The sequence below is a fragment of the Eucyclogobius newberryi genome, unplaced genomic scaffold, assembly GCF_026437365.1.
Source record: "Eucyclogobius newberryi isolate DKJ021-1_F unplaced genomic scaffold, fEucNew1.0.hap1 SCAF_8, whole genome shotgun sequence".
Classification (NCBI taxonomy): domain Eukaryota; kingdom Metazoa; phylum Chordata; class Actinopteri; order Gobiiformes; family Gobiidae; genus Eucyclogobius; species Eucyclogobius newberryi.
Window position 1 is genome coordinate 30,510,685 of NW_027316500.1, and position 26,723 is coordinate 30,537,407.

Below are 26,723 nucleotides of genomic sequence, written 5' to 3' on the forward strand. Positions count from 1 at the left end.
TAACAAAGCATGCACATTAGGGGTTAATCCTTGATCCGAGATGGGTCCGCAGGCGCTGCACCCACTGCTGCTGCACCCACTGCTCCTGACCGGTTGCCCCAGCAGCTGGATGGGTCAAATGCACAGAGACAAAGGAATGAGACGTGCCTTTACCTTAAACATCGTCCATCGACGTTAAATAACGTCCACGTAGAATATTCTAATTCAAATATCAGAGCTGCAGTTATTCTGTTTGCCCATTCCAGGAACAGTACTACACTTGTCATATGACTTACAATTCCAGTAGTAAGTAGACAACGTTACAGGTCTGATCTGTGGAGAGATGACTCCTTTAACAACAAGAATGTGAGTTTCTTAAGCAAAAAAAATAAAAATAAACACGAGTTATTGAATAAATGTAAAAGTAATATATGTTTGATCGATTCCACACTATGTAACATTCCAGGCAAAGCAATGACATCTCTAGAGACAAAGCAGGTGGCATGTAGCGTCCACCGGAAAAGTTACACAGTGCGTCTTTATAACGGTTATTTTTTGTCCTTTCCGGATAAACGTCTGCGTCTAATATTTAAAACAACTTGAAGAGCCAAAGAGCCGCGAATAACGAGCCATTTGTGCGCCAGCTGAGCGCCTTTAAAACCACCGAAACTACATTTCCCACTGCGAGTCACTTCCGCGTTGCGTTTGTTTTGATGACGTGAGACGCACGGCCGCCACGCCGCGTCTGTGTTGCTCCGGCTGAAGACGAGCGACGCACTCCATGGAGACGCGCTCCACGTCGAAGCGAAAACACGAGTGACAAGCGACACCGCGGACGTTTTAGGCTAGTTTTGTTTTAGCCACGCGTTTAGTTTAGCTTTAGATTAAACCCGCGGACGCGACGGAAGAGCGTCAATCGGACGTAAAAGGCGTGGCGGCGCCGCGTTAGCACAGAGGCCTGTCAAGCTAGCTAGCGTCAAGTGAAGTGGCGTTAGCTTCGAATGCTAACATAGCCCAATACGCCCTGACTTATGCAACAGGTTACGCGTTTACGTCTTTTATTTTATAGACAATAAAGTTAGGATTAAATAGAAACAAGCTGGAAGTCCCCGCGGAAATGTCGGAACAGAATTTGGACAGGTGAGTTGAAGCTAACGGATGCTAATGTTATGTAGCCGACCGTGAGGTCACAAAACGGCGATTTAAAGTGTTTTATGTTGTTATTTGTCCTTTTTAAATAATGTGTTAACTTGACTTGTGCAGTGGATAAGCTGTGGTGATTTGAAATCGTTCCTATTCTGTCTGTAAAGTACACGATGTTGTACGTTTCCATTGCAGTAAACAGTAATTTAATATCCTACTTTGCAATATTATATCTGGATTTCTAGTGCAACGCGAGGCAAAGACAGAAATATCATTTTTGTCTTCATGGTTATCGGGCTAAATTGTTTATTTGAACTTGTTTGCTTTAGTTTTGTCTGAATATATCTCATAAAACCGACTTGAGAGTGAAAGTGATAGAGAAAGTAAGTGTGTTTTTTTACAGTAAATGTTAAGTTAATCTCTGACTCGCTTTACTCCAGGAAATATATCAATCATTAGCTTCTGATGTTGTGAAATATTTGCATTTGAAGAGCGTCACAACAAATATACTTCTTATATCCACGTCAATATAAGTGGGGGAAAAATTGACAATATTTTAATTGTTTTGTAATTTGCTTATCTTTATAACAACAGTTTATTACAGTAAATAAGTATAACTCAAAGCAAGTGAAAGTGTTCCATTCACATTTTTTGCATACTTGAACTTAAACCTGGGCTGTTTGGCTTTAATCGTTCTGCCGATTAATCGATCGAATTTCATTTTAGTCGACCAAAGTTTATCACTCATCATGACTCGTTGATTATAAAGTGTAATCTTAACCGTGTTGAGATATTTTTGTTTGGCCTGAACACGTACGAAAAGAGCTTTTTAACAAACACGCCTGCATTATTCACTCTTAATGTCAATAATTAATAATCAATTTAGTATTTTCTTCAATAACACTTTGTACGAGAATATTCTCCATCCAGACAGAAGCTTTCAGTGTCGTGCTGGTTGTTTGGAATGCCAAAGTCACGAGATGAAAACAGGTTTTAAAGATTTTGACCAGATGAAGCTGAGGATTCTGGCGCTGCACTTTACGGACAAAATAGTTTTCATCAAATGCACCGAATTTACAAACGTCCTGCGTCATTTTCACGCAATCGTGGCTCAGTTTGAGTCGTGGAACTGCTTTTCTCGTCTTTTTGAACCTGCGCACTTGACCAGTTAACACTTCAAATGAGTTGACGATAACAAACGATTAGTTGCGATTCATCGATTAACTTGTTGCAGCCCTAATTCAGTCACTTTTGTCCGGTTTATAATGTATTTAATGACTCTCACTGTACAAAATAAGACAGTTTGACCCGTCGACTGCTGAAAAAATGACTTTGATTTAATATTGATGATAAGGACATGGGACAAGAGCAGAAAGAAGATTTGCTTATAAATTCACGGTTTATCAGTGTTTTTCTCTCTCTGCGGGTCAGATACACGGTCGGGTCATAGAGACGCTCGATTGTTTTGAGAACTTTTACATATTTCAGTCGCGCCGCTCTCCGTTTGAGTCGATCGATCAGTGCGGCACGTTTTTAGTCCCAGAACAAAGATGTTTACAGACACATTTTGGCTCGTTACCGATGACGACGGGTGAGATGATGTGGGGAAACCGTAACATCTCTGCGGGAGCGTATATCTGATACACGTTCGAAAGTGTGACGCGTTTGGAAAAGAATGTAGAAGATGTAGAACAATGTGCCTCAAGACTGAGCTTAAAGTGCCCTTGACAGACTGTTATGCTGTTCTAATGTTGACTTTATTTGGCGTGTTTATACCTGTTGTACATGTAAATAATAGATTTACACCAATCGAGCCGGTATTTGTGGAGAAAATTATGACAAATCTGTACAGGAAGTGACATCACACCAGGGACACTCGTTCCAGTCAAAGTTTATGCAGAATTTACACAAAGAAACAACTTTTTTGGAGGAGGAAGAAGAGGATCTCATGTGCTTTGAACTCGTGACTTTGAAGAAGAAGAATTTTCTACCTTCAAAACATGAAATCAACATGACCTCATGGGCTTTGTACGCCAAAGCAATGGGAGGAGTACTTTTACGGACTACGACAGAGTCTGAGGACTATGAAACGTCTGAGGAATAAAGTCTGGCGGTAATGCAACACTCGGATGCCAACCGCCATAAAACAACAACAACAACAACAAAATAAAGTCGCTCTCATATATTTTTATTCGTCAAATAAAAAATTGTGACATTACATGAGTTTTTTTCCCAGCGTGTAATGTGTAATTTCCTAGTGTGATGTCATCAATTACAAACAGGAAGTGAAATTATAAACCTCAAAAATGTGCTATTCTGTGATAACTTTTCTTTTTTTTTAATGTTCTAAATATATTTATCTTCACTGCGTTTTAACTGAATGAGTCGTCCGACCTGTAGGGGGCGCTTTAAGGTCATAAAGTCAGTTTTTCACTCAAAGTCAAAAGACTGTAGAGTGGACATTACCGTATTTTCCGGACTATAAGTCACACCTTTTTTCATAGTTTTGGCCGAGGAGCGACTTATATGTGATATTATTTGTTATTTTCACACTTGCAACCACATTTCATACTCCAGTACGACTTCTATATGTTTTTTCCTTCTCTATTATGCATTTTTTGGCTGGTGCGACCTATAGTCCGGAAAATACGGTATTCAGTCCGTCTTGAGTAAATCATGACTGTGGATGCTTTCACGTTGTCACTCGCCGCAGAGTCTCTCCGCTCTTGTCCTCTGTCGCCGCGGAGACAGAACACGTTTGACACAGCATTTTATGTCAATATTGAACAGCAGGAGACGCGACCTTTGCCTAGAACATGGTGTACGTTAGCTTTAGTAATAATAACCGCCGCAAAAATCAATAATATGACTTACTCTTTTGTTCGTCTACGGTAAAAGTACGTCCAGCGCATCGGAATCAACATCACAGCTCAAGGACGGCAATTATTTAGCTTCACGTGTTGGTTTATGAGTTCATATTTCTTCTGTCTTCTGTCAAACGTTAATGCTCCCGGTGGTGTTTATGTGAACTTACAACTGAATCTATCAAAATATAAGCTGTGAATGGAATCGTAATCTTAACGCTGGTCAGAAACATCACAATTAAACACTCTTGCCAAAATCATTCAGCCGTAGTCGTAGCAGTTCTACAAGGACAAATTAATAAAAAAATGTGATCAGATTTGAGAGGTTAAACCAGCATTAAACCAGACTTGATAACGACAGGAGAATATATATTTTTTATGTCGGTTGTGTCATTCACTTTCCCTCTTTGCATTTATTTCTCATTTAACGTCATGGACAGTGTGAAGTCAATTTTGTTTCAAAAGCAGGTTATCAACGACATCGCAGCGTCGCGTCAGCTCCGTGACATTTAAAAAGTCAATAAAATGATCGTTTTTGCCGCTGACGAGGGCGATGTCGACAAAAATGAATATCTCAATTTGTTTTATCCATGTTATTCATATGAAGATGATCAGAAATGTGCTCAAATAGACCTGTAAATGTAAAGGTAACTAGAAACACAACAGTACAAAAATATCAGTTTATATCCTGAGATGACTCAGTTCTTTTTAACCAGCTTGTTTTGCAGCCTTTATGTACTATTTACGATGATATTTTCTCCTACACAATCATTGCAGTCCTCTTCGTGGTTCTCTGACATTGCCCTGTGTCTGTGAGCGACTCGAGCAGACGCTGCAGTGCACGTTTCTCGCTCCGGGTTCTTTCCACGCTGCGTTTTAGTCGCCGCGCCTCTGCAGTGCACGTTTCTCGCTCCGGGTTCTTTGCACGCTACGTTTTGGTTGCGGCGCCTCTCACTCCGGGTTCTTTCCATGGTGCGTTTTGGTCGTGGCGCCTCTGCAATGCACGTTTCTAGCTCCGGGTTCTTTCCACGCTGCGTTTTAGTCGCCGTGCCTCTGCAGTACACGTTTCTTTCTCCGGGTTCTTTCCACTCTGCATTTTAGTCGCCGTGCCTCTGCAGTGCATGTTTCTTGCGCCGCGTTCTTTCCACGCAGCGTTTTAATCGCCGTGCCTCTGCATTGCAGCGTTTCTCCGGGTCGAGCCTTTTGGCAGAAGCGCCGTGTTTTCGGTCACTCCGCAGCTGTTCTCCAGCCCGGTGTTTTTGGGTTCTTCACATCTCGACCCCGAGTGCGTCTGAGAAAACAAACTGGAAAGTTATACGTTGTGCAACAGAAGGGCCAGAGTGTGGGTGCTCTGAAACACTTAACTCTGGGGCGAGAAAGAGGGGGAAAGCTGTGATAATGACTTTTTATTGGTTGATGCATTTTATCATTTTATGGAGTCGTCTACCTTTTTTTTTTTTTTTCTCAAACAAATATGCAGTTTACCGTATTTTCCGGAGTATAAGTCGCACCAGCCAAATAACGCATAATAGAGAAGAAAAAATATAAGTCGCACTGGAGTATGAAATGAGGTTGCAAGTGTGAAAATAACAAATATCACATCAGTCGCTCCGGAGTATAAGTCAAAACTATGAAAAAGGGTGCGACTTATAGTCCGGAAAATACGATACTTGTGCTTCTGGTGGTTTGTGCTTTAATTCTTCATAGAAATGTAGAAAATAGGTGCATGTCTTTTAGTCGACTAATCATTTCTATAGTTAACTACAGCCCTAAAACTCTGGAACACCATTATTATTCATTATTATTTTTATTGTTTCATTTTGACTTATGTTAACGAGTTGTAAGAAGTACAGTCCAGCCCATCCCTCTAAAAGCCACAATAACTGGAGACAATTTAACAATATTGTAAAGTATGTGATGTATGGAATACGGTTGTTAAAGGCACGTGGTTTCCTTAAGTCAGAAAAACAAAACTAGTTCATTTTTAACAGTTTGCACCGGTCTAAACTCACCCCTCACTTCCCATTCTGAGAGTCATAACAGTTCCCTGCGACAGGTTTAATGTTACGACATCGATACTGTTTACGACGTGTTGTGTTATATCCCTCGTTTATGGAAAGTCTGCCCGTTTTACACAGTCAACGCGCTTCTACACGTGTGCGTCCGCGTAACGTCGTGTCGGACAGAAGAAAACACGTCTTCAGATCCTGCTCTCGCTCGGATCCGGCTCCGTTTGAACCCGGAGACCCCCCGTTTCCCACCGTCACGTGACCGGGGCCCGCTGAATGGCCCCTTTGTGTCGTCGCCCCGCACAGGCTTTAAGAGAGACAGCCCCTGCACAAGGAGTAGCGCCCCCTGATGGTGCGTGGAGCTGCTGACGTCAGAAGTGTTTGTGGTACTGTTATTACGAGATGAAACGGAACAGTTGTTTGACAGTCGGGCGTCGACGATTAGTCTACGTAAAAAATAACCCTGTGTCATCGTGTGATCGTTGTCGTCATCATCTGGACGTTACAGACTCTAAATCGAACCTTTTAATAACAACTCCAAAGCTTCTGTAGGTCGACTGTGATCTGCATAATTCCATGACAATAGAAAGTTCAAACAACACTATAGCTAAAGCAGCCTCTACGTCTCTATGGAAACGAGCAGGAGGCGGCCAAAAGAGTCTTATTTTGTGGCGATGCAACTCACAGTAAAGACAGTTGTCACATACATTACATACGTTTTACGGATACATTTAGCCTATACTTAATGTTGAAAGTTGCGTACTGTGCCTTTTTAAATGCAGCATTAAAGCGCCCTCTACAGGTCGGACGACTCATTGAACTAAGATATAGTTGAGATGAATATATTTTGATTTGCTAAAAAGTATACAATTTTTTAGAATAGCATGTTTTGTAGGTTTGGCCCAAAAACTGGGCCAAAACTCATGTAATGTCACTTTTTTTATTCAACAAATAAAAATATATGAGAGGGACTTTATTTTGTTGAATTCGTGTTTAGAGTCAAAAAAGTTGTTTCTTTGTGTAAATTCTGCATAAACTTTGACTGGAATGAGTGTCCCTGGTGTGATGTCACTTCCTGTCATTTTCTACAGATTTGTCAACGTTTTCTCCACAAATACCTGCTCAATTGGTGTAAAACTATCATTTATATATACAACAGGTACAAATACACCAAATAAAGTCAAAATTAGAACATTGTAAAAAGCTGTCCTGGGCACTTTACCTCCTGCTCTTAAAGGTTTGCAGGAATCTGGATTTTTAGAAATGATCGTTATATAAATATGTTTATTATATTAGCGTCATGTCGTAATGCAAAACCAGACCTATACATTGACCTCAAAAGAACATTGGCCGCTCCAGATTAAAAAAACTTTGTATTAGTCGAGGTACAGGCAAAACCTGTAAAGAGGATTAGTACCACGAGCGTTGAATATGAATTATGATTACAATTATTGCTCCAGTCGACCACACAGACGGAGCAGGACTGGAGTCGCGGTCTCGTCGGCGTGGGACGTGGAGGCTACGGTTTCGTGTCCCTGTTGTCGCCGGTGTCACCCGATCCCCCCCCCCGGCGTCGCCATGTTTTATTCAGCCCAGTTTCCGACTGGGGCCTCGAGCGAGACGATCTTATCCTCTTTTCTCCGACCTCGTGGGACCGGGACAGGAAGCCAGCGCCACACAGATTATTGAACAAAACACCGTGATGTTTGCACGTTATTTTAGTTTTTGTATGTAAAAAAAAACACGACATTATCGGCTGGGTTCACGTGACATGTAAAGTTGTGCTATGTAACGTTATTCCATCCCTTACATTCCATTTATTACCAAAAAAGAGATTCATTAGTTTATTTTAATGCCATACTTACTCTCGTTACATATAGTGCACCTTTTAATTAACATATTTCATAATAATTCTACAGATTTTGAACCGTTTTCGTCAGGGATTGGCTCCACAAACGTGCTACATCAATAGTTTTGTTGTTTTTCTTGTGACAGTGCAGCGTGACATGGAGAAGAGCAGGGGGGACATTCAGCAAATCATTTTATTGTCATTTGTATGTTGTTTTATTCTTAAAGTCCTTTCCACCTACGACCAGGGCTGGGAATCACAGGGTCCCGCACGATTGGCTGCGACACGCGGCTCACGATGCGATGCTATCAGGATTTTGCGATATGCGCGATAATCGATATATCGCTCGTGAACCCGACGCATTTTAACGACGTTTTTCTTGGTTAAACCGCAACCGGCACAAACTCGAAATGAAACGCGCCCCTTTTAATCATCAAAACTGTCACGATGTCACATGGTTTGGGGCAATTTAGTTTCCATTCTTTAAACAAGCGACAAAATCAGTCTGGAAATTACACCAAAATTGACTCGATATAGCAGCCCACGATATCGATACTGTATCACTCAATTTAGTGTCACGATATAACAATATTTTGGCTCATTCCTTCTGACAACAATAACCTCTTAGCCTAAAGAAACAGAAATAAATAAAACAGGAAATACGTTTTTCTCGATCGCTTTGGAAAGTTTTGCCGACCGAGAAGACGTCGAGCTTTGTGCCAGTTTTTGTTTAATGTGGATGGATCCGGCAAATCCAATGACCCGTCTCCAGCGCCTCCAGGGCAGGTGTGGCTACAATGGGAAGTGTTTTGAAGGTCTTGAACGGCGCTGTATGAATCCAATCCCTTATTATTCATCTTCATTTCCACACTTTTCTTGATAAATCCGGTGTCACTCGTACTCGTTTGCTCACCCTCTCGCCCTGTGCCGTCGCAGGAGTTGCTGGGTGTGCTTCGCCACCGACGAGGACGACCGGACGGCGGAGTGGGTGCGCCCGTGCCGCTGCCGGGGCTCCACCAAATGGGTGCACCAGTCGTGTCTGCAGCGGTGGGTGGACGAGAAGCAGCGGGGCAACAGCACGGCGCGAGTGGCCTGTCCGCAGTGCAACGCCGAGTACCTCATCGTGTTCCCCAAACTGGGTGAGTGAGGGGCGGGGACGCGGGGAGGGGGGAGAGCTGAGAGGGCGGAACGGGGGCGGAGACGCGGGGAGGGGGAACGAAAGACTTAATTTTGCATCTCTCGTCTCCGTAGATTTCCGTCTCTTCTGAGCTCGAACTGTCTTTCTCTGTCTTAATTTTGTCCCGTACACTGAGGGAACTATATTATGATAGATCCATGCGCTTAGACACAGGAAACATGCTGCTCTCCTGGGGACGAGCCAGAACTTGGCTGCAGGTGAGCGTTAGGTGCGTCCTATGATTGATACGTGGCAGGACTAATCCACGCCACGAGGAAATGACTCAGATTCGGGCCAAAAAAAATCGTCTATTCAACCTTTAACCTAATAATCTCGACTTCCCTCGTCACGGTACTGACAGAAGTGAGAGATTGTTTTGGGGAATTAGAATATTGAGTGTATAATCTATAATTAAAACGGTTAAATATGATGACCTCAAAAAGGGTTTACATTTTCATGTCGTGTGATGCTTAAACCAAGACCAGTCTGAATATTGTTATCGAGACAACACAAATACATTTTTGTCAATATACGCACACGTACACTAAGGAAAGAAACTCTATACCTCTGACATTCTGGCCAAAGTCCGGCCCGCTGAAGGCTTAGACATAATTCAAGCGTTTTTTGGTATTTATATTTAGTTTTCCTCCCCAGAAAGTGCATGTTAAAAGAAATCGGTCTTACATTCTCAAACATTCACTCTTTTGTGACGCTTTGGGGTGAGAGCTGATTGGCTGTTGGGCAACATGACCCGCTTCACTCTCGTGTCTGAAAAAGCTCATCCAAAGATCTGTTATTTGCCAAAGATCGAAGCACGTGAAGCAGTTAGTGATGTAAAGTTGTGAGAGCTAAGAGTGAGTTTAATGAGTACTTCATACTTCTTAATTCACGGTTTGAAAATGAGTGGAGTGAAGTCTTGAATAGTTTGTCCTCCGCCTCCTTTATTGTTTTATAATGTTATTTAATATTCCGCACTGTATTTGTACCATCTGCTAGAACAAAACAGCCACTTGAGTTAATGTCTCAATATGAATGATCTTCTTTTCATAGTGTCCTTGTGTGGACAGAATATTGTGAATCATATTTAATGGAATATGGATCTGGTTCTGCTGTTACTTTTCTACAGATTTAGACCAGGAAACTTTGTACTTGACTTGTTTGTGCAGTGGGAGCTTTAATGCTCCTCTGAGTCCTCAGAACGTACAGCCAAACTGTGTCAGAACTTATTTACAGGAACAGCTCCCAGAGCCGCTACACAAAATGTACACTTTATATCAGAGCGGAAACAACTTTGAACTCGAGAGAACTCCAAACTTAAATGAACCTCAGGAAAAGAGCCGACCTAAACCAGGACCAGACTTTTCTCTCTAAAGCGGGACTAAAGCGGGACTAAAGCGGGACTAAAGCGGGACTAAAGCGGGACTAAAGCGGGACCTAAAGCGGGACCTAAAGCGGGACCTAAAGCGGGACCTAAAGCGGGACCTAAAGCGGGTCCTAAAGCGGGTCCTAAAGCGGGTCCTAAAGCGGGACCTAAAGCGGGACCTAAAGCGGGACCTAAAGCGGGACCTAAAGCGGGACCTAAAGCGGGTCCTAAAGCGGGACCTAAAGCGGGTCCTAAAGCGGGACCTAAAGCGGGACCTAAAGCGGGTCCTAAAGCGGGTCCTAAAGCGGGTACCAAAGCGGGGACCAAGTACGCGGTTTAAATGAATTCTGCTATTTATGATTCAGCAAAATTCAACACAATGATCCACGGAACTCTGTAGAAAACAAAAGCACAATCATTCTTCTTTAATCAGTTATATCGCGTCGGTCACGGCCTCGGTCACGAAGGCGCTCGCTCTTCTTTGCGATCAAACGCCGACAAAAGGTCAGCGCGTTTCAAAGCCTTTCCGCCGCACAGGGACTGTGACATTTACGGCCCCTCCCCCCTCTCCGCGTGGGCGTGTCTCTCTGCGACGCCGGACAATCCGCTGAGTCACGGCCACTACCGGAGAAGACCGATCGGGACGCGCCGCACGGGATTGTGGGTCAGGATTATCGATTATCGTGATTATTCAGGTCACAGTGTCACCGCGAGAAGCAAAAAATGACAAAGTGACAATTTAAGAAGCTACATTAAGCATTTTTAACATTTGTAACCATACATTCTATCGTTTTTATATCTGGCTATTATTGTCATGTTTAACTGTATTTTGTGTAAAGTTCAGTTCGGTAAAGCCGCTCACAAACTGGAGGAACAGTGACATGTCAGAGCGAGGATGAAAGAGGATTTAGCATATTTACAGCCAATATTTGTTGTACAGAAATGTCACTGACAGAAATCCATCAAACCCATTATTTGTTCAACTTAAAGTACTAAAAATGGACGACGTCGCTGACCTAAGTCTTCTCAAAGTGATGTATGAAGCAAATGACACAACTGTACCCGTAAATATTCAAGGATTTTCACTGTAATCTAAAAGGAACGGGCCCAGATTCAGAAGCAACGTAAAGGAACAAAGTGTTGTTAAAGAATCAAGAACAATAACTGCATTTAAGACGGTCATGAAACATACAATGCAAGTACAGAAAAGAAAACCAGAGAACTTTACTGCAAATGTGACTTTACTGCAAAAAGTACAAGTTTAAACCATGAGATTGCTCTTCTTTCTGCTCCTTTTCATTCATTCTTTGTGTATCTGTATGTGATTAGTTGTGTCCAATATCGATACTGGAGCTTTGACTATAGCCAGTACCCGATAACAGCCGCCACAGCTGACTTTCCTTAAACTGCGACTGAATCTTGTTACTTCTGAGCTTTAAAACGAGGCGTGGCCGCCCCTTTAAAGGGCACGCGTGTTCGATCGGTTCATACACGCTTGAATAATCCCGTGTTAGTCGGTTCGTGACGTATTCTGGGCTTTTGTGAACGCCATAACGGCAAAAAAAGGGGTTTTCAGTTTGTCGGAGAACGGCAAAATCCCCAGTACGTCCGACAGTTTATACATTTTAGTTGTCTCCAGACCAACACTAGCTCCTCCCTCTCTCACCGCACCGAGCTATTAATATCTCAGACGAGGGCAGAGAGCAGGTGCCGGGAGTAAATCCACCGTGATTTCCCTGGAGCGGAGAATGCAGAGGTTTTATTCTTTTATATATATTTATACTGTATATAAATGGGTCGCACGCTCTGTCAGAAAGAGATGAACTCGACCTGAAGGCCGGACGTACGTTAAACTTGTTTTAATTTGACTGTTTTTTGGACATTTAAGTTTCCACGCAGCGCTCCTTATTTCCATTTTTCTTCTACATTAAACTTCTCTCTGCTTTTCTGATTCAAAATGGCCTTGAAGTATTTAAGTTTACGAATGGCTTTGGTAAATTTAAACATTTTTGATAATCGATGGAGGAAGGACTGATAACGATTGATAATATGTTGAAAAGCCAGTTAAACTCGTTACACGCGGCGCTAAAGACAACGAGAATGAAACGACTCTGGACTCACGCCCGCTCTCCTCCGCCCCCTTCAGGCCCGGTGGTGTACGTGCTGGACCTGGCGGACCGGCTCGTCTCGAAGGCGGGGCCGTTTGCCGCGGCCGGGATCATGGTGGGGTCCATCTACTGGACGGCGGTGACCTACGGAGCGGTCACTGTTATGCAGGTAACGGCGGGGCGGGGTCGGTCCAGGGACGGAGGGATTTGAAACTAATTAGGTTAAACTGAAACGCTGCAAATATGAAGCGTTGAGCTGAACACTACATTTTACTGTAACATTCTGGGAGTAATCTGAAATGTAAAATCCCCAAAAATGTATGAAAACAATGTTATTTTTAAATAATAATTGCAAAAGACAAGTAATCAAATGTAGAACCTCGTCATTTCATTCAGTGATTGTTTATTCACCTTATCCAGGAAGTTAAAGGGCCGTGACAGGTTTTTACAATGTTCTAATTTCTATTTTATTTTGTGTGTTTATACCTGTTGTACATACAAATGATAGTTTTATACCAATCGAGCAGGTATTTGTGAGTTTATGCAGAATTTACATCAACTTTTTTGACACTTTAAACATTAATTAAACAAAATAAAGTCGCTCTCATACGTTTTTATTTGTCAAATAAAATAATTGTGACGTTGGATGAGTTTTGTCCCAGTGTTTTTTGGGTATTTTCCTCGTGTGATTTACAAACTGAATTACAAACAGGAAGTAAAATTATAAACCTTAAAAATGTGCTTTCTATGATGAAATGTTTATAAAAAAAAATTTAAGCAAAATTCAAAATGTATTTATCTAAACTGCATTTTCGTTCAATGAGTCGTCAGACCTGTAGGGGGCGCTTTAACATTACCGGATTTTCCGGACTATTACTATTCCGGATTAAGTTGCACCAGCCAAAAAATGCATAATAAAGAAGAAAAAAACATATAAGTTGCACTGGAGTATTAAATGCGGTTCCAAGTGTGAAAATAACAAATGAAGCCTGCGTAAGTTCACCTGGAAGACCTAACTCCATCCATCTACGTCAAGGCCTCCATGGAAGGACCCCTCTCCCCAGCGCCATCATGGCACTCAAGCGGGCGTGGCCTGTCCGTCCGTGAGAGTCAGATCCCTCACTTCACCATGGACTCTTCCAGGTTTCTGTGCTTATCCCAAAGAGGTTATGCAGTTTTTCCTGGCCAAAGAAGGAGGGTGAAAGGTCAGGGGGCGTCTGCACCATGGCCCTCGCACCTGCTCCTCATCCCCAATCAACGCTCTCAAGTGACTCCTCCCCGCTCCAATCAGCACCAGGTGGTCACATTTAAGCCCTCAGGCAGATGGCTCGGCCGCTCAAACCGTACTGCGACCCACCACCTCCCCAGCTCCTCCTCTGCATTCCCCTCATCCTCTACCTCCTCTTCACATCTACCACCACCAGTCTCCAGGCTCCGGGGGGAGACATCTAATACAAATAGATCATGGAGTGCCCATGATTGCAACGTCTTCCGCCGGGGTCTGAGCGCCAAATAACTCTCAAATAAAGCTTGCTCAACAGTCCATTCTCGTGGTCTCTTTGTCTCTCCAGGGTGAAATAATATTGCATATAATTCGCTCCGGAGTATAAGTATAAATATAAGTACAAGTATAAGTCGCACCTCGGCCAAAACTATGAAAAAAGGTGCGACTTATAGTCCAGAAAATACGGTAAATGTAGCTTGCCAGTAAACCCACTGCAAACAGTTTTAAATGAACTAGTCGAGTTTTCCCAAGTTTATTTGAGCCATGATTCATATTTCAAGTCCAGTTTAAATATTAGCGGCGGTCAGTATCAGCGCTTGACCCGTGCTCGTGGGTGCAGGTGGTGGGCCATAAGGAGGGCCTGGACGTGATGGAGCGGGCGGACCCTCTGTTCCTACTCATCGGCCTGCCCACCATCCCCGTCATGCTGATCCTGGGGAAGATGATCCGCTGGGAGGACTACGTGCTGCGCCTCTGGAGGAAGTACTCCAACAAGCTGCAGATCCTCAACAGCGTCTTTCCAGGTCAGTTACTCTCCTCGTTTTACCTTCACGTGTGTCTGAAAAAGTGGGATTTAATTTATGTAACAGTGAGGTTTTTCAACGTTTAGGTTGTATTTTGCTTCTTTGAGCTCGTCTTGCTCTGAGCCTCACAAAGCTCTCAGTTTAAATTTTCCCCAGATTGTGACGTCATATTCCTTAAACTATGTGTTCTAAAACAGGAAATGCCAAAGTAAAAGTGCTCAAGAGCACTTAAAAGTACATACTGTGTCAAAACTTAAACTTGTACTACGTGTTTAAGCTTTTAAAAAGATCGTAAAAGTGATTTCGATACACACAAGAGTGTTACTTATTATTTATTGATTTTTTTTTATTTGTATTGTTTTTTTTTGTTTTTTTAAACAAAAAAAAATAAGAAACGGAACAAGACACACAGAGCGAGAAAGCTAAAATAAGATTTTTTTTAATATATATTTTTTCAGTTTTAATATGTATAAGTCAAACAAACAAAAACACAGAATACAACAGAAACAGACCAAAAATAAGATAAATAAATAAAATACATGAAATAAATATAAAGAAATAAAAAATATATGTAGGGTCTCAAACTACATGTATTCAGTTTATGATTAAGGGAGATTTCTTAGCAGAAACGAGACAAGACGGGGCACCAGGGTTAAACCCAAAGAGCTAAGATACGGTCCTTAATCGCGCTCGTTAAAAAGGTCTGAAGGGTGTTTCACGATTCAGGGACTTACACATAGTCTAATCAAACAAACAATAGTCAATAACTCTTTCGTGTAGTTTATTTATCAAAAGGGTAATCAATAACACCGGAGCAGAAATGCGCACAGGTAAATCACAGGTGATGTTATATCAGATTTGACAGCAAATTTCATGCAGATAATGTTAAACCAGGGTTTTGCCTTTGATAATCAAACGTGTCTATGCTAATCTATATCAAAAAGGGGGAAAGTGAGAAGCTAAAAGGGAGGAGGAACAGCTGAGCTCTACCCAAATCACGCCACAAAAGAACGGCACACTGAACTCGGCTTACGGTTTGTAGAGACTCGGTCCGGCTGGTCCTTGTCCGCGGACGAGGTCCGTAGCGAGGCGTCGCGTGTAGCGGTGTGGCGGCGAAGGTTCGTGAAGCGGGCGGCGGCGAAGGTTCGTGAAGCGGGCGGCGGCGAAGGTTCGTGAAGCGGGCGGCGGCGAAGGTTCGTGAAGCGGGCGGCGGCGAAGGTTCGTGAAGCGGGCGGCGGCGAAGGTTCGTGAAGCGGGCGGCGGCCGTGGAGCGGTGTGCTGGCCGTGGAGCGGTGTGCTGGCCGTGGAGCGGTGTGCTGGCCGTGGAGCGGTGTGCTGGCCGTGGAGCGGTGTGCTGGCCGTGGAGCGGTGTGCTGGCCGTGGAGCGGTGTGCTGGCCATGGAGCGGTGTGCTGGCCGTGGAGCGGTGTGCTGGCCGTGGAGCGGTGTGCTGGCCGTGGAGCGGTGTGCTGGCCGTGGAGCGGTGTGCTGGCCGTGGAGCGGTGTGCTGGCCGTGGAGCGAGGAAGGCAGCGGCGGCTGTGAGGTCCTTGGCGCCGGTGGCAACGGAGGCGATATCCGAGAGTTCCTTAGCGGTAGAACGCTTTAGCGACGTGTTAGCTCCTCACGCGGCCTTTACTCAGATGAGAGCGTAGCGCTGATCCACGTAAACAGCGTAGATTACTTCAAAAAGAAAAGAAACGAAGTAGCAAAGAAAGTCTCTGTCCGGTTTAGCGCTTAAGCTTAGTTCCAGGTGGTTTCAGGTGGTTTCAGGGCTGGCATGGCCTTGTCGACCACGTGACGGACGGATTTTTGTTGAGACAAAGGAAAAAGTGAAAGGCTCGTCCGTCGAGACGGCTTCCAAGAGAAAAGACAAAGGGGATGAGAAGAGAAGAGAAGAGAGCGTTTCTAGCTTGGAGCGTCCTTTTGATACCTGGCCCGCAGGGCATGCTGGGAGCGAAAGGGGCGGGCGCTACTGCGCAAATTTCCCGTTTAACATTTCCTGGCCGAGAAAATAAAGCTAGAGTAACGGAAATAATGGCAAAACATTTAAACCCTGTTTTAACATTTACACGTTAAACATTTTTGGGCAGTTTGTGCACATTATTTCTTGAGGTAGATACATTTTACATCTTCTTTCACCTGTGATGGGCACTTGAGTTAAAGCATTGGGAATATAAACCTTAAACAGTGGAAAAATACGTAACACAAGGTGAAACATGCGGTGTATGGAGTTGGTTCAGACGAACATTCATGGCATAATCACATAAAACGTGGTTTTCATTGGGGCATCCTCCTGAAAGTCACTGGGGAGAAGGTCTGTTATCACAAAAAGTCACAGCGGCTCCCTGCGGTGAGGGAGAGAGGGAGAACGAAAACCCCGAATGTTCAAAGAGAGATTTTCTGTTATCTGGCCGTGGAATGTCCATCCCCATTCCCCTACATATATATTAATAAAAAAATATATATAAATAAATAAAATAATGGTCCCAGCTTGTCCAAAGTCTTTCAAATTTCCCCTTCCCTCTCTCCTCCCCCCTCCCTCTGCAGGTATCGGTTGTCCCGTGCCCAGGATCCCGGCTGAAGCGTCCCCTCTGGCCGACCATGTCTCTGCCACCAGGATCCTGTGTGGAGCTCTGGTTTTCCCCACCATCGCCACCATCGTGGGCAAGCTCATGTTCAGCAGTGTCAACTCCAACCTGCAGAGGACCATCCTGGTGCGTACGGCGAGCCCAGGGGTCCGGAAATACAACCCTCCCACACGATGATAAATACTTATACTGTATGCGACGAGCTCAGGGGCCCAGAAATACAACCCACCCACACAACGAGAAATACTTATACTGTATACGGCGAGCCCAGGGGCCCAGAAATACAACCCACCCACACAACGAGAAATACTTATACTGTATACGGCGAGCCCAGGGGCCCAGAAATACAACCCACCCACACAACGAGAAATACTTATACTGTATACGGCGAGCCCAGGGGGCCCGGAAATACAACCCACCCACACGATGAGAAATACTTCTACTGTATACGGCGAGCTCAGGGGCCCAGAAATACAACCCACCCACACGATGAGAAATACTTCAAACATTTATCCCATGGGTTCAATAGAAAAAACGTATAAAGAGAGGTGGAAAGTAACAACCGTATTTTCCTGACTTTACGTCGCACTTTCTTTCATAGTTTTGGCCGGGGTGCGACTTATACTCCAGAGCGACTTATATGTGATATTATTTGTTATTTTCACACTGACAACCACAAGAGGGCGCTCTAGGCCCTTAAGCGACGCAGAAGAAGAATCTGCACTTCCTCTTCCTCTGGAGTTTGTGGAGTTGTTTAGAAGTGACACAGAGGAAGAAGAATTCAATGGATTTAGTGATTTGGGGTAAAACTGATGCTTTGCTAAACTTGTTAGCATGTTCTTTATGCTATAGTTATCTGAATAACTGTTCATATGTTACGTTAACATACCAGACACTTACCACAGTTCTGTCTGTGCCTCATGTAGCTGAAGGTGTTAGCGTTAGCATACGTCATGTAGCTGAAGGTGTTAGCGTTAGCATACGTCATGTAGCTGAAGGTGTTAGCGTTAGCATACGTCATGTAGCTGAAGGTGTTAGCGTTAGCATACGTCATGTAGCTGAAGGTGTTAGCGTTAGCATACGTCATGTAGCTGAAGGTGTTAGCATTAGCATACGTCATGTAGCTGAATGTGTTAGCGTTAGCATACATCATGTAGCTGAAGGTGTTAGCGTTAGCATACGTCATGTAGCTGAAGGTGTTAGCGTTAGCATACGTCATGTAGCTGAAGGTGTTAGCGTTAGCATACGTCATGTAGCTGAAGGTGTTAGCGTTAGCATACGTCATGTAGCTGAAGGTGTTAGCGTTAGCATACGTCATGTAGCTGAAGGTGTTAGCGTTAGCATACGTCATGTAGCTGAAGGTGTTAGCGTTAGCATACGTCATGTAGCTGAAGGTGTTAGCATTAGCATACGTCATGTAGCTGAATGTGTTAGCGTTAGCATACGTCATGTAGCTGAAGGTGTTAGCGTTAGCATGCGTACACCTATTCACCATGTTCTCTCATCTGTTATTATTTTAAACTGCATTTCAAGATGAAATGTCTGTTCTTGGTCTTGAATTTTATCAAAAACATTTCCACCAAAAATGCGACTTATCCTCCAGTGCGACTTTTATATATATTTTTTCTTCTCTATTGTGCATTTTTTGGCTGGTGCGACTTATACTCAGAAAATACAGTAATTACAAATGCTCAAGTTGCTGTAATTGAAGATTTTTTTATTTATTTTTTTCATTTTTAAAACCTGTATTTGCAATAGCTTTAACTTCTTAAACTTTAATAAACTATGTTAAAACCAATGCACACTGCATTTTCTGGACTATAAGTCGCACCAGCCAAAAAGGCATAATAGAGAAGAAAAAAACATAAGTTGCACTGGAGTATGAAATGCGGTTGAAAGTGTGAAAATAACAAATAATATCACATATAAATCGCTCCGTAGTATAAGTATATAAGTCTAAATATAAGTATAAGTTGCACCTCGACCAAAACTATGAAAAAACTTGCGATTTATAGTCCGTAAAATACGGTAATCTGAGTGACCAAATGTCTCCGCTCTTAAAACCTTCGTCCAGTCGACAGAACATTTAAATATCCATGATCAGATCTCGGTTAATTAATCCCTCGTTCCTTTTCTCGTCACAGGGAGGAATCGCCTTCGTGGCCATAAAAGGAGCGTTTAAAGTCTACTTCAAACAGCAGCAGTACCTGAGACAAGCTCACCGCAAAATCCTCAACTTCCCCGAGCCGGAGGACGCTTAAGACGGACACTTTTCACCCGACAAACGCCCCGGAAATAACCCGGATGTCCCACCACGGAGCGTCAGACTGAGGAGCGACACCAGAGTGACTCATCTGCTCCATACAGGATCTCTGCTACTCTTCTGCGTTTTACTTTTTTTTTGGTGCAAAATCCGGACTGCAAAAAGGGGGCGTTTGCGTTTCACCACCGCCGAAGTTATTTTAAGGTGAAAAAATGCGGGTCACGTGTAATTTTATAACAGATACGAAAAACACATGATTGTTTTTATATGATCTTTATTTTGCAGGTTTTGAGCGTTTGGCGTCCTCTTAGGGCGCTGTGTACGTCGAATGAGGACAAACGTGTTGGAATGTATTGTGAAAAAAATAAATTGCGTTGTGGAATATGAATGAATCGTGCGGCGCTAGCTTCAAATTGCGTTTTTGTTTTTGTAAAAGTCGGTCAAAGTCGTGCGCTTTTCCGGCTTGAAACGCTAAAATATGTGACAAACTTTGATTTATTTAAAAATATATATAAATGGAAATGACACCATATTTGTTCTGGTTAGTTTTATGAAAGTACTTTGAAGGAAGGAAAGAGTTTGAATTGATTTTGAGTTGAAACCATGATCCAAGTGCACAAAAAAGATGATAATTGGGGTGATTTTAATCTCCACCAGAATTCGGAGAAATGCGTTTTTCCAGTTTAAAACAAAAACGACAAAAGCGATCCGTAAAATCCAGCTGTACAGAGATAGATTGTCAGACCTAAATGACCAAATTAATTTTACACGTAGAATTCAAGGTCCGATTATATATTTTAAAATCATTTAGAAGTTCAGACAAAGACCAAACTTGATTTGAGCGTTTGGACCCAGGCGAACTTCAAAGACGTCACACTTATTTTTGACAGTAAACCTAATCTACACGCGTTGAATTTGCTCATTTATTATAATTTTTGTACGCTTGTGTCATCTTTTGAAGCTTTGTCCATTAAAATAATCTCACGTCAACAGCTTTGCAAAGATCTTAACCGTAAACTACAATTCAAACCTGCTCCGACTCCCGTTTATGACTATTCTTCGCAAACGCAACACGATTGCGGTTCATTTGCTTTTGCATTAGTGTATAAAAAGCACACGTCTGGGTTCTAAAGTCGTGTTAAAATTAAACGACGGAACAAAGATCAAGTCTGAACGATGTCAGTTTCAATGAAAGGGCCTCGGATTCGAAAGAAAATCCAAACTTTCGATCCACCAATGTTGAACCGTCTTTGTTTCTTATTTGCTGATTAATCCGACAGTTTTAAAGTGCGTCCAACAACATCATCTCCACTTTCTGACGCCGTTGTTTCTTTGTGCTCTCGGGAGGATTTGAACTTTGTGCCAGTTTTTCTTTCACGTGGAGAGTTCCGGTAATGACCGCGACACGAACCATGAGCAACGTGAAGATTTAGAGCGCGAAAACGGCAAATTCCACCGTCGAAAACCGCTCGATTTTTGAACTAAAGCGCTGCTACGATGTCGTGACGTGGACTCCGCCCGTTCTACTCCATTTGGACTGCGTTTGTTGCCAAAACGAAACACTACCAGCGTTTGCCTGCAGGGGGACGGCGTTGGAACGTTACCGTGGAAATACCGTGTCCGTAATCGCCCCGAAGCCCGACGAGGACCGAGACTGAACCAAACGGACTGAAAAGGGAGCGAGGACGAGCCTGAAGGGGGCGCCGTGGAGTGTGATCCACGCTCGTATCAATAAATGTATTTTTCCGAATGTGAACGCGAGTGTTTATTTAATTTAACAGAAAGTCGGTCAGTTTGAGAGGCGTTTGAAAGACATAAAGTGTGAGCAATGATGAGATAAAAGGGGTTTTCACACTGTAGGAACCTTGTAGATTATTATTTTTATAGTACTTTTTACAATGATTGTAAGGTTAATATTTACTTCCTGTTTTTTCATGATTACGCTACAACTAAAAGGATTTAAGTTGCGAATAGCAAGTTAATTAGCTCTAAAAAGGCACCGACAGTAACTTTTCATCTGGTGATATTTCTCTGTCTATATTTTGGTTCATTTTTGAGTGACACATTTACCAGGGAAAGTCGTTCAGTTATGGATGTAATACTACGTTGTGCCAGCAGGTGTCAGTAATGGTGCAGTGAAAGCAGCTCTGGTCTTAAACTGTGACCAATCTGTGCAGTTCAGGTCTAACTTATTATATGACCGGTCTCGCCTCCTCACCTCCTCGTCCATGACCGGTCTCGCCTCCTCGCCTCCTCACCTCCTCGTCCATGACCAGTCTCGCCTCCTCGCCTCCTCACCTCCTCACCTCGTCCATGACCGGTCTCGCCTCCTCACCTCCTCGTCCCTGACCGGTCTCGCCTCCTCACCTCCTCGTCTCCAACTCCAGGGCAATAACCCTTTAAATATGGCCTAAAATTATAACTTTATCATCAGAACAATGTTCAGTAGCTGGAAAATGATTACAATTTATAATACTTCACATTGAATCCAACTTTAGATCAAAATTTGAACGTATAATTTTTTTGTTTTCATCACACAAATGTGGACAATAGTAAGAAAATGGCAATTAATTTAATTCTTATATTTGGCAAAATCTACATTCATAAAAGTAAATGTTCATCAGTATCACTTTCCCCTCTGTTCTTATTAAACAATTTGAATCATATTTGCTCACCATCTCCCAAAAGTTTAAACCAAAAAACCATTGTATGTCTCTAAATGTTTTCGATGTTTGAAGTGTAATTAATGTAATTATGAATGTCTTGTTATACAGAATCTTGACTATTATGAAGGTTATTGTGTTTTTATTACGATTTTTTTTTTTGACATCCAATTTTTATTTATTTTTGACATCGAATCTAGTAAAAATATTCATTGTATAGGAATACGATTACATTTTTTTTAATTCGATATAAAATGTCAATAAATTCTATATGAAAAAAAATATTGTAATAAAAACAAAATAACCTCATAGACTAATAAAATTTAAAAAAAAAAGTTGGAAACCGTTCCGCCGGAAGTACGTCGGCCTAACAGGAAATACGCACATTTCACACGACAACACGGACAATAACAAAGTCACGTCAAATGTACGCGACCAATAACATGTAAATACGGCACGGTTTACGGTGAACGTATGAAACAACCGTGTGGCAACTTTGTTCTTGTGTCTGATCCTAAAATATAAATATAACGCCCCAACAGTTTAAACTCAGGCTAACGTTTCATTAGCATAGCAGCGCAATAACATGTAAACTAGCATTAGCATTAGCTGCCAACCACCTGAAACAAACTTTCTGTAAGTCCACTGGTCCCTCCTGACCACAGTCACACGTCACTGGACAAACAGGGTCTTTTAGAGATGTTAAATAAGAGAAAGAAGCATTTGTTTTGAGACTTTTTAATCACCGCTGCGCCTCAACATGCGCCTTCTGTCCACTAGATGGCGGTAGCAGCGAGTGTTGTCCCGGCAACAGCAGAGAGAGAGCGGGAACGGACCAAAACAAAGCACGTGAACGTTTCTGCAGCGAGATCTGTCTTCAACTGTGACTTTCAGAAGATATCTGACAGTAAGTTCAGTTTCACTCCCGTTTAGCCGTGTCAGAAGTGTTATTTAGTGCTTTTGAAGTCATTAGTGTCAGATAAAAGCTTTGTTAAACATTAAAAACCCCTCACGAGCCGTTTAAAAAGAACATCAAATGCAATCTAAACTTTCATTTGGCAATTAAGACGATAAGCTGACTCATTTTGCGTATGATGTGGGTCCAGTTTGTTTGCACGTTTGAGGTTTTGTGGATGGAAGCTTGATTCAGGACTGAGAAATGAATGATTAAAATCTTTACGTGTTTATTTGCGAAAAGAAAATGACAAAGAACAAAAATACTGAGTCGAAATATATTAATTGACTAGATTAGTCGACTTATTTTGGTAATTATCTGGACTATAATTACTTAAACACACTGACATAACTTATGTATCAAAGACATAATAGCCAAATGTCAAACAAGACTAAACAATTAAACAAAAGTAATAAACTTTATGCAAAATTCCAGCCTCACATTTTGACCTTTATTTGGTTAATAATGTGTTTTAAAGTCTCAACGTACAATAGAAATAATCGCTTGACTGGTCGACTAATAAATAATTGTTAGTTGCTTTTCTCATATTATGCTCATTATAATTACAATAAGGTACTAAATAAATGCCTTTATCCCTAATTATGATATTTCATACTGTATATATATTCTCTCTAAAGCAAAGACATTTATCTATTGCTGTAATTATTACTTCTTTATTGGGCTGCAACGATTAATCAGAATAATTGTGGTCCTGATTGTTTCAACACAAAGACAGCGTCATAGTTGGATAAAAATGGCAAAATAGATCTTAACAATTGCATATTTTTATCATAATATACTTTATTCAAAGGTAAAGCTCCAGTCATCACATTTTAACCTTTATTTGGTTCATGAAGTGTTTTAAAGTCTCAATGTACAATAGAAATGTTAGTTACATCTGGAGATTATATTGACCAGCTATTTTTTTCATATTTTAAACATTATAATTACAATAAATACTTTAATCCCTATTAATTAGCTCTATATAATTCCTCTCAAAGACCTGTAACCATTGCTGTAATTATTGCTGCTAGTCCACTATTAAAATAATCATATTTTTATCATCTTAATTGTTTTAACACAAAGACAGCAACATAATTGGATCAAAATTGCCAAAGGGAATAAACCTTTTAATATTTTTATGAGTAATATCCTTTAAGGGTGAATATTCTCTATGTAGAACCTTCCGTCACCGTAGTTCCACCTTTATCTGGTTAAAACCGTCCTAAGCGTGTTCCCTCACCGCACATATGTCCCGTGTCGTCCCGTCGCGCCCGGGCGATCTCTCCGAGGCCGTGTGCGATCTCGTGCGGGTCAGAGGTGGCGCGTGCTCCACCCGTTTTAATCTTTCATGCGCCTCTTCTTCTCCTTCAGCGGGAGCAGCCCAGGCATGAGCGGCCCGCAGCTGGACGAGTGGCAGCGGCGGTCCTTTGACATTTCATCTGGCACGGTCACGCCTCAGCAGACGGCCGACGCTTACCGGGCACACGTCCTGGACATTCAGTATGCATGGGCGAACCGGCAGCTAACTCGGGCCGCGCGGGCCAGGCTGCTGCGGACGTACACCGAGCGCTACGCCGCCGCCGTCGACTCCGATGACCCCGAACGCGGGCTGAACAACTTCGCCGGGAGCGCCCTGCATTTGGCCCGGAGTCAGAGGAACCACAGCGACAAGTGGGTGTCGGGGCTGAGCTCGGAGGGGCTCATGGCGATGCCGTGCGTGCAGAGGATGGTCCGAGCGAAGAGCAAAGCGGACGAGGCGGCGACGATGACGCCCGAAGAGGCAGATATCACCGTAGGACACGACGGGCCAAGTTTGCCGTTTCCCCCGAGAGGCGACGACGCGGCTTTCAAATTGACGCCGCCGCAACACGCCAAGCAACGACAAGCCGCTGCTGTAAATCCTTCCATGTTCGAGCGACAACGAGACGATTTGAATCAAAGACAAACATCTCATGCTTTGTTTGGCAGCTCCGCGTCGGCTCAGAACCAAAACGCTGTGTTATCGGCTCCTCCAAACCTCCGGACTCCAGCTTTTTCCAACCAAAACAATTCGCCGACTTTCCCAAATCAAGCGAAAAGAAAGAACTTCTTCAGTTCAGAGGCTGGAGAGGCCGGTAGAGGTGCTTATGGAGGACAACCAGCTCAAGCTCCTGCGGCGAAACCAGGAAGCAGCTTTAAAACCGCCCGTGAACAGATGCTCGTCGACCAGCAAAAGAAATACTCAAACCCGCAACCGCAAAGGGGTCAGGCGCCCGGTTTGGCGGCGGCGACGAAGAAATCGCTGGGCGCAAACAGGCCGCGCGCCACGTTCTCCAAGTTTGTTTCGCCTTTGCCGAGACAAGAAGAGGAACAAGACTCAAACAGCAACGAGAACAGAGACGACACAATCCTGGACGAACGCTTGAAACATTTCGAACCGAAGATCGTCGAGCTGATCCTGAGCGAGATCATGGACCACGGGCCGCCAATAACGTGGGAGGATATTGCCGGGCTCGAATTCGCCAAGACAACCATAAAGGAGATCGTGGTCTGGCCGATGTTGCGTCCGGATATCTTCACCGGTCTGCGAGGTCCGCCCAAAGGCATCCTGCTCTTTGGTCCGCCGGGAACGGGCAAAACGCTCATCGGGAAATGCATCGCCTGCCAGTCGGGGGCGACCTTCTTCAGCATCAGCGCCTCGTCGTTGACCTCCAAATGGGTGGGAGAAGGCGAGAAGATGGTGCGCGCTTTGTTCGCCATAGCCCGGTGCCACCAGCCCGCCGTCATTTTCATCGACGAGATCGACTCGCTGCTGTCGCAGAGGTCGGACGGCGAGCACGAATCGTCCCGGAGAATCAAGACCGAATTCCTGGTGCAGCTCGACGGCGCGAACACGGCGGCGGACGATCGGATTCTGGTCGTCGGCGCCACGAATCGCCCGCAAGAAATCGACGAGGCCGCGAGGAGGCGGCTGGCCAAGCGGCTGTACATCCCGTTGCCCGAGGGCGGCGCGCGGCGGCAAATCGTGACCGACCTCATGGCGAAGGAGAGGAATAACCTGAGGGAAAACGAGCTGGAGAGTGTGGTGGCGGCGACGGAGGGGTTTTCGGGGGCGGACATGACGCAGCTGTGCAGAGAGGCGGCTCTGGGGCCGATCCGGAGCATTCAGCTCGGCGACATAGCCACGATCTCGGCCGATCAGGTGCGAGCGATCGCCTTCGCCGACTTCCAGGAGGCGCTGAAGACGGTGAGGCCGAGCGTGTCCAGCAAAGACCTGGAGCTGTACGACGACTGGAACAAGACCTTCGGATGCGGGCGATAGAGAACGGTCTGCAACGATGCTAATGCAGTTTAGCTAGCGGCGGAAGATCGAGTAAAACCGCTGTTATTATTTCGGAGATACCGTATTTTCCGCACTATAAGTCGCACCGTTTTTCATAGTTTTAGCCGGTGTGCGACTTATATTTATACTTATACTCCGGAGCGACTTTTATGTGATTATTTGTTATTTTCACACTTGCAACCGCATTTCATCCTCCAGTGCGACTTATAGTTATTTTCTTCTCTATTATGCATTTTTTGGCTGGTGCGACTTATAGTCCGGAAAATACGGTAGTTTTAGGTGGCGTAAAAGCAGTCTTAATTACATTACTGTCTTGTTTGGCTTTTTTCAGGTTCTTCATATTAAACCATAACATTAAACGCATCCATTGACTTGACTGCTAAGCTCCGCCTCTTCACAGTGATGTCGC

General features: G+C 43.6%; 2 protein-coding genes across 2 annotated transcripts; both read left to right on the top strand.

Annotated features, from left to right (window-relative positions):
• The first annotated feature begins 951 nt into the window (after positions 1 to 951).
• On the top strand, positions 952 to 19,393 carry marchf5 (membrane-associated ring finger (C3HC4) 5). The gene is made up of 6 exons (XM_072437220.1): positions 952 to 1,119; positions 8,781 to 8,983; positions 12,531 to 12,661; positions 14,337 to 14,520; positions 17,068 to 17,234; positions 19,253 to 19,393. Exons 1-6 carry the CDS (start codon positions 1,097 to 1,099, stop codon positions 19,367 to 19,369), a joined length of 825 nt encoding a protein of 274 aa, XP_072293321.1. The 5' UTR covers positions 952 to 1,096; the 3' UTR covers positions 19,370 to 19,393.
• Positions 19,394 to 22,858: 3,465 nt separating this feature from the next.
• fignl1 (fidgetin-like 1) lies at positions 22,859 to 26,294 on the top strand. Its single transcript, XM_072437490.1, has 2 exons — positions 22,859 to 22,941; positions 24,364 to 26,294. The coding sequence occupies exon 2, from the start codon at positions 24,380 to 24,382 to the stop codon at positions 26,291 to 26,293; it is 1,914 nt and encodes a 637-aa protein (XP_072293591.1). The 5' UTR covers positions 22,859 to 22,941; positions 24,364 to 24,379; the 3' UTR covers position 26,294.
• The last annotated feature ends 429 nt before the right edge of the window (positions 26,295 to 26,723 follow it).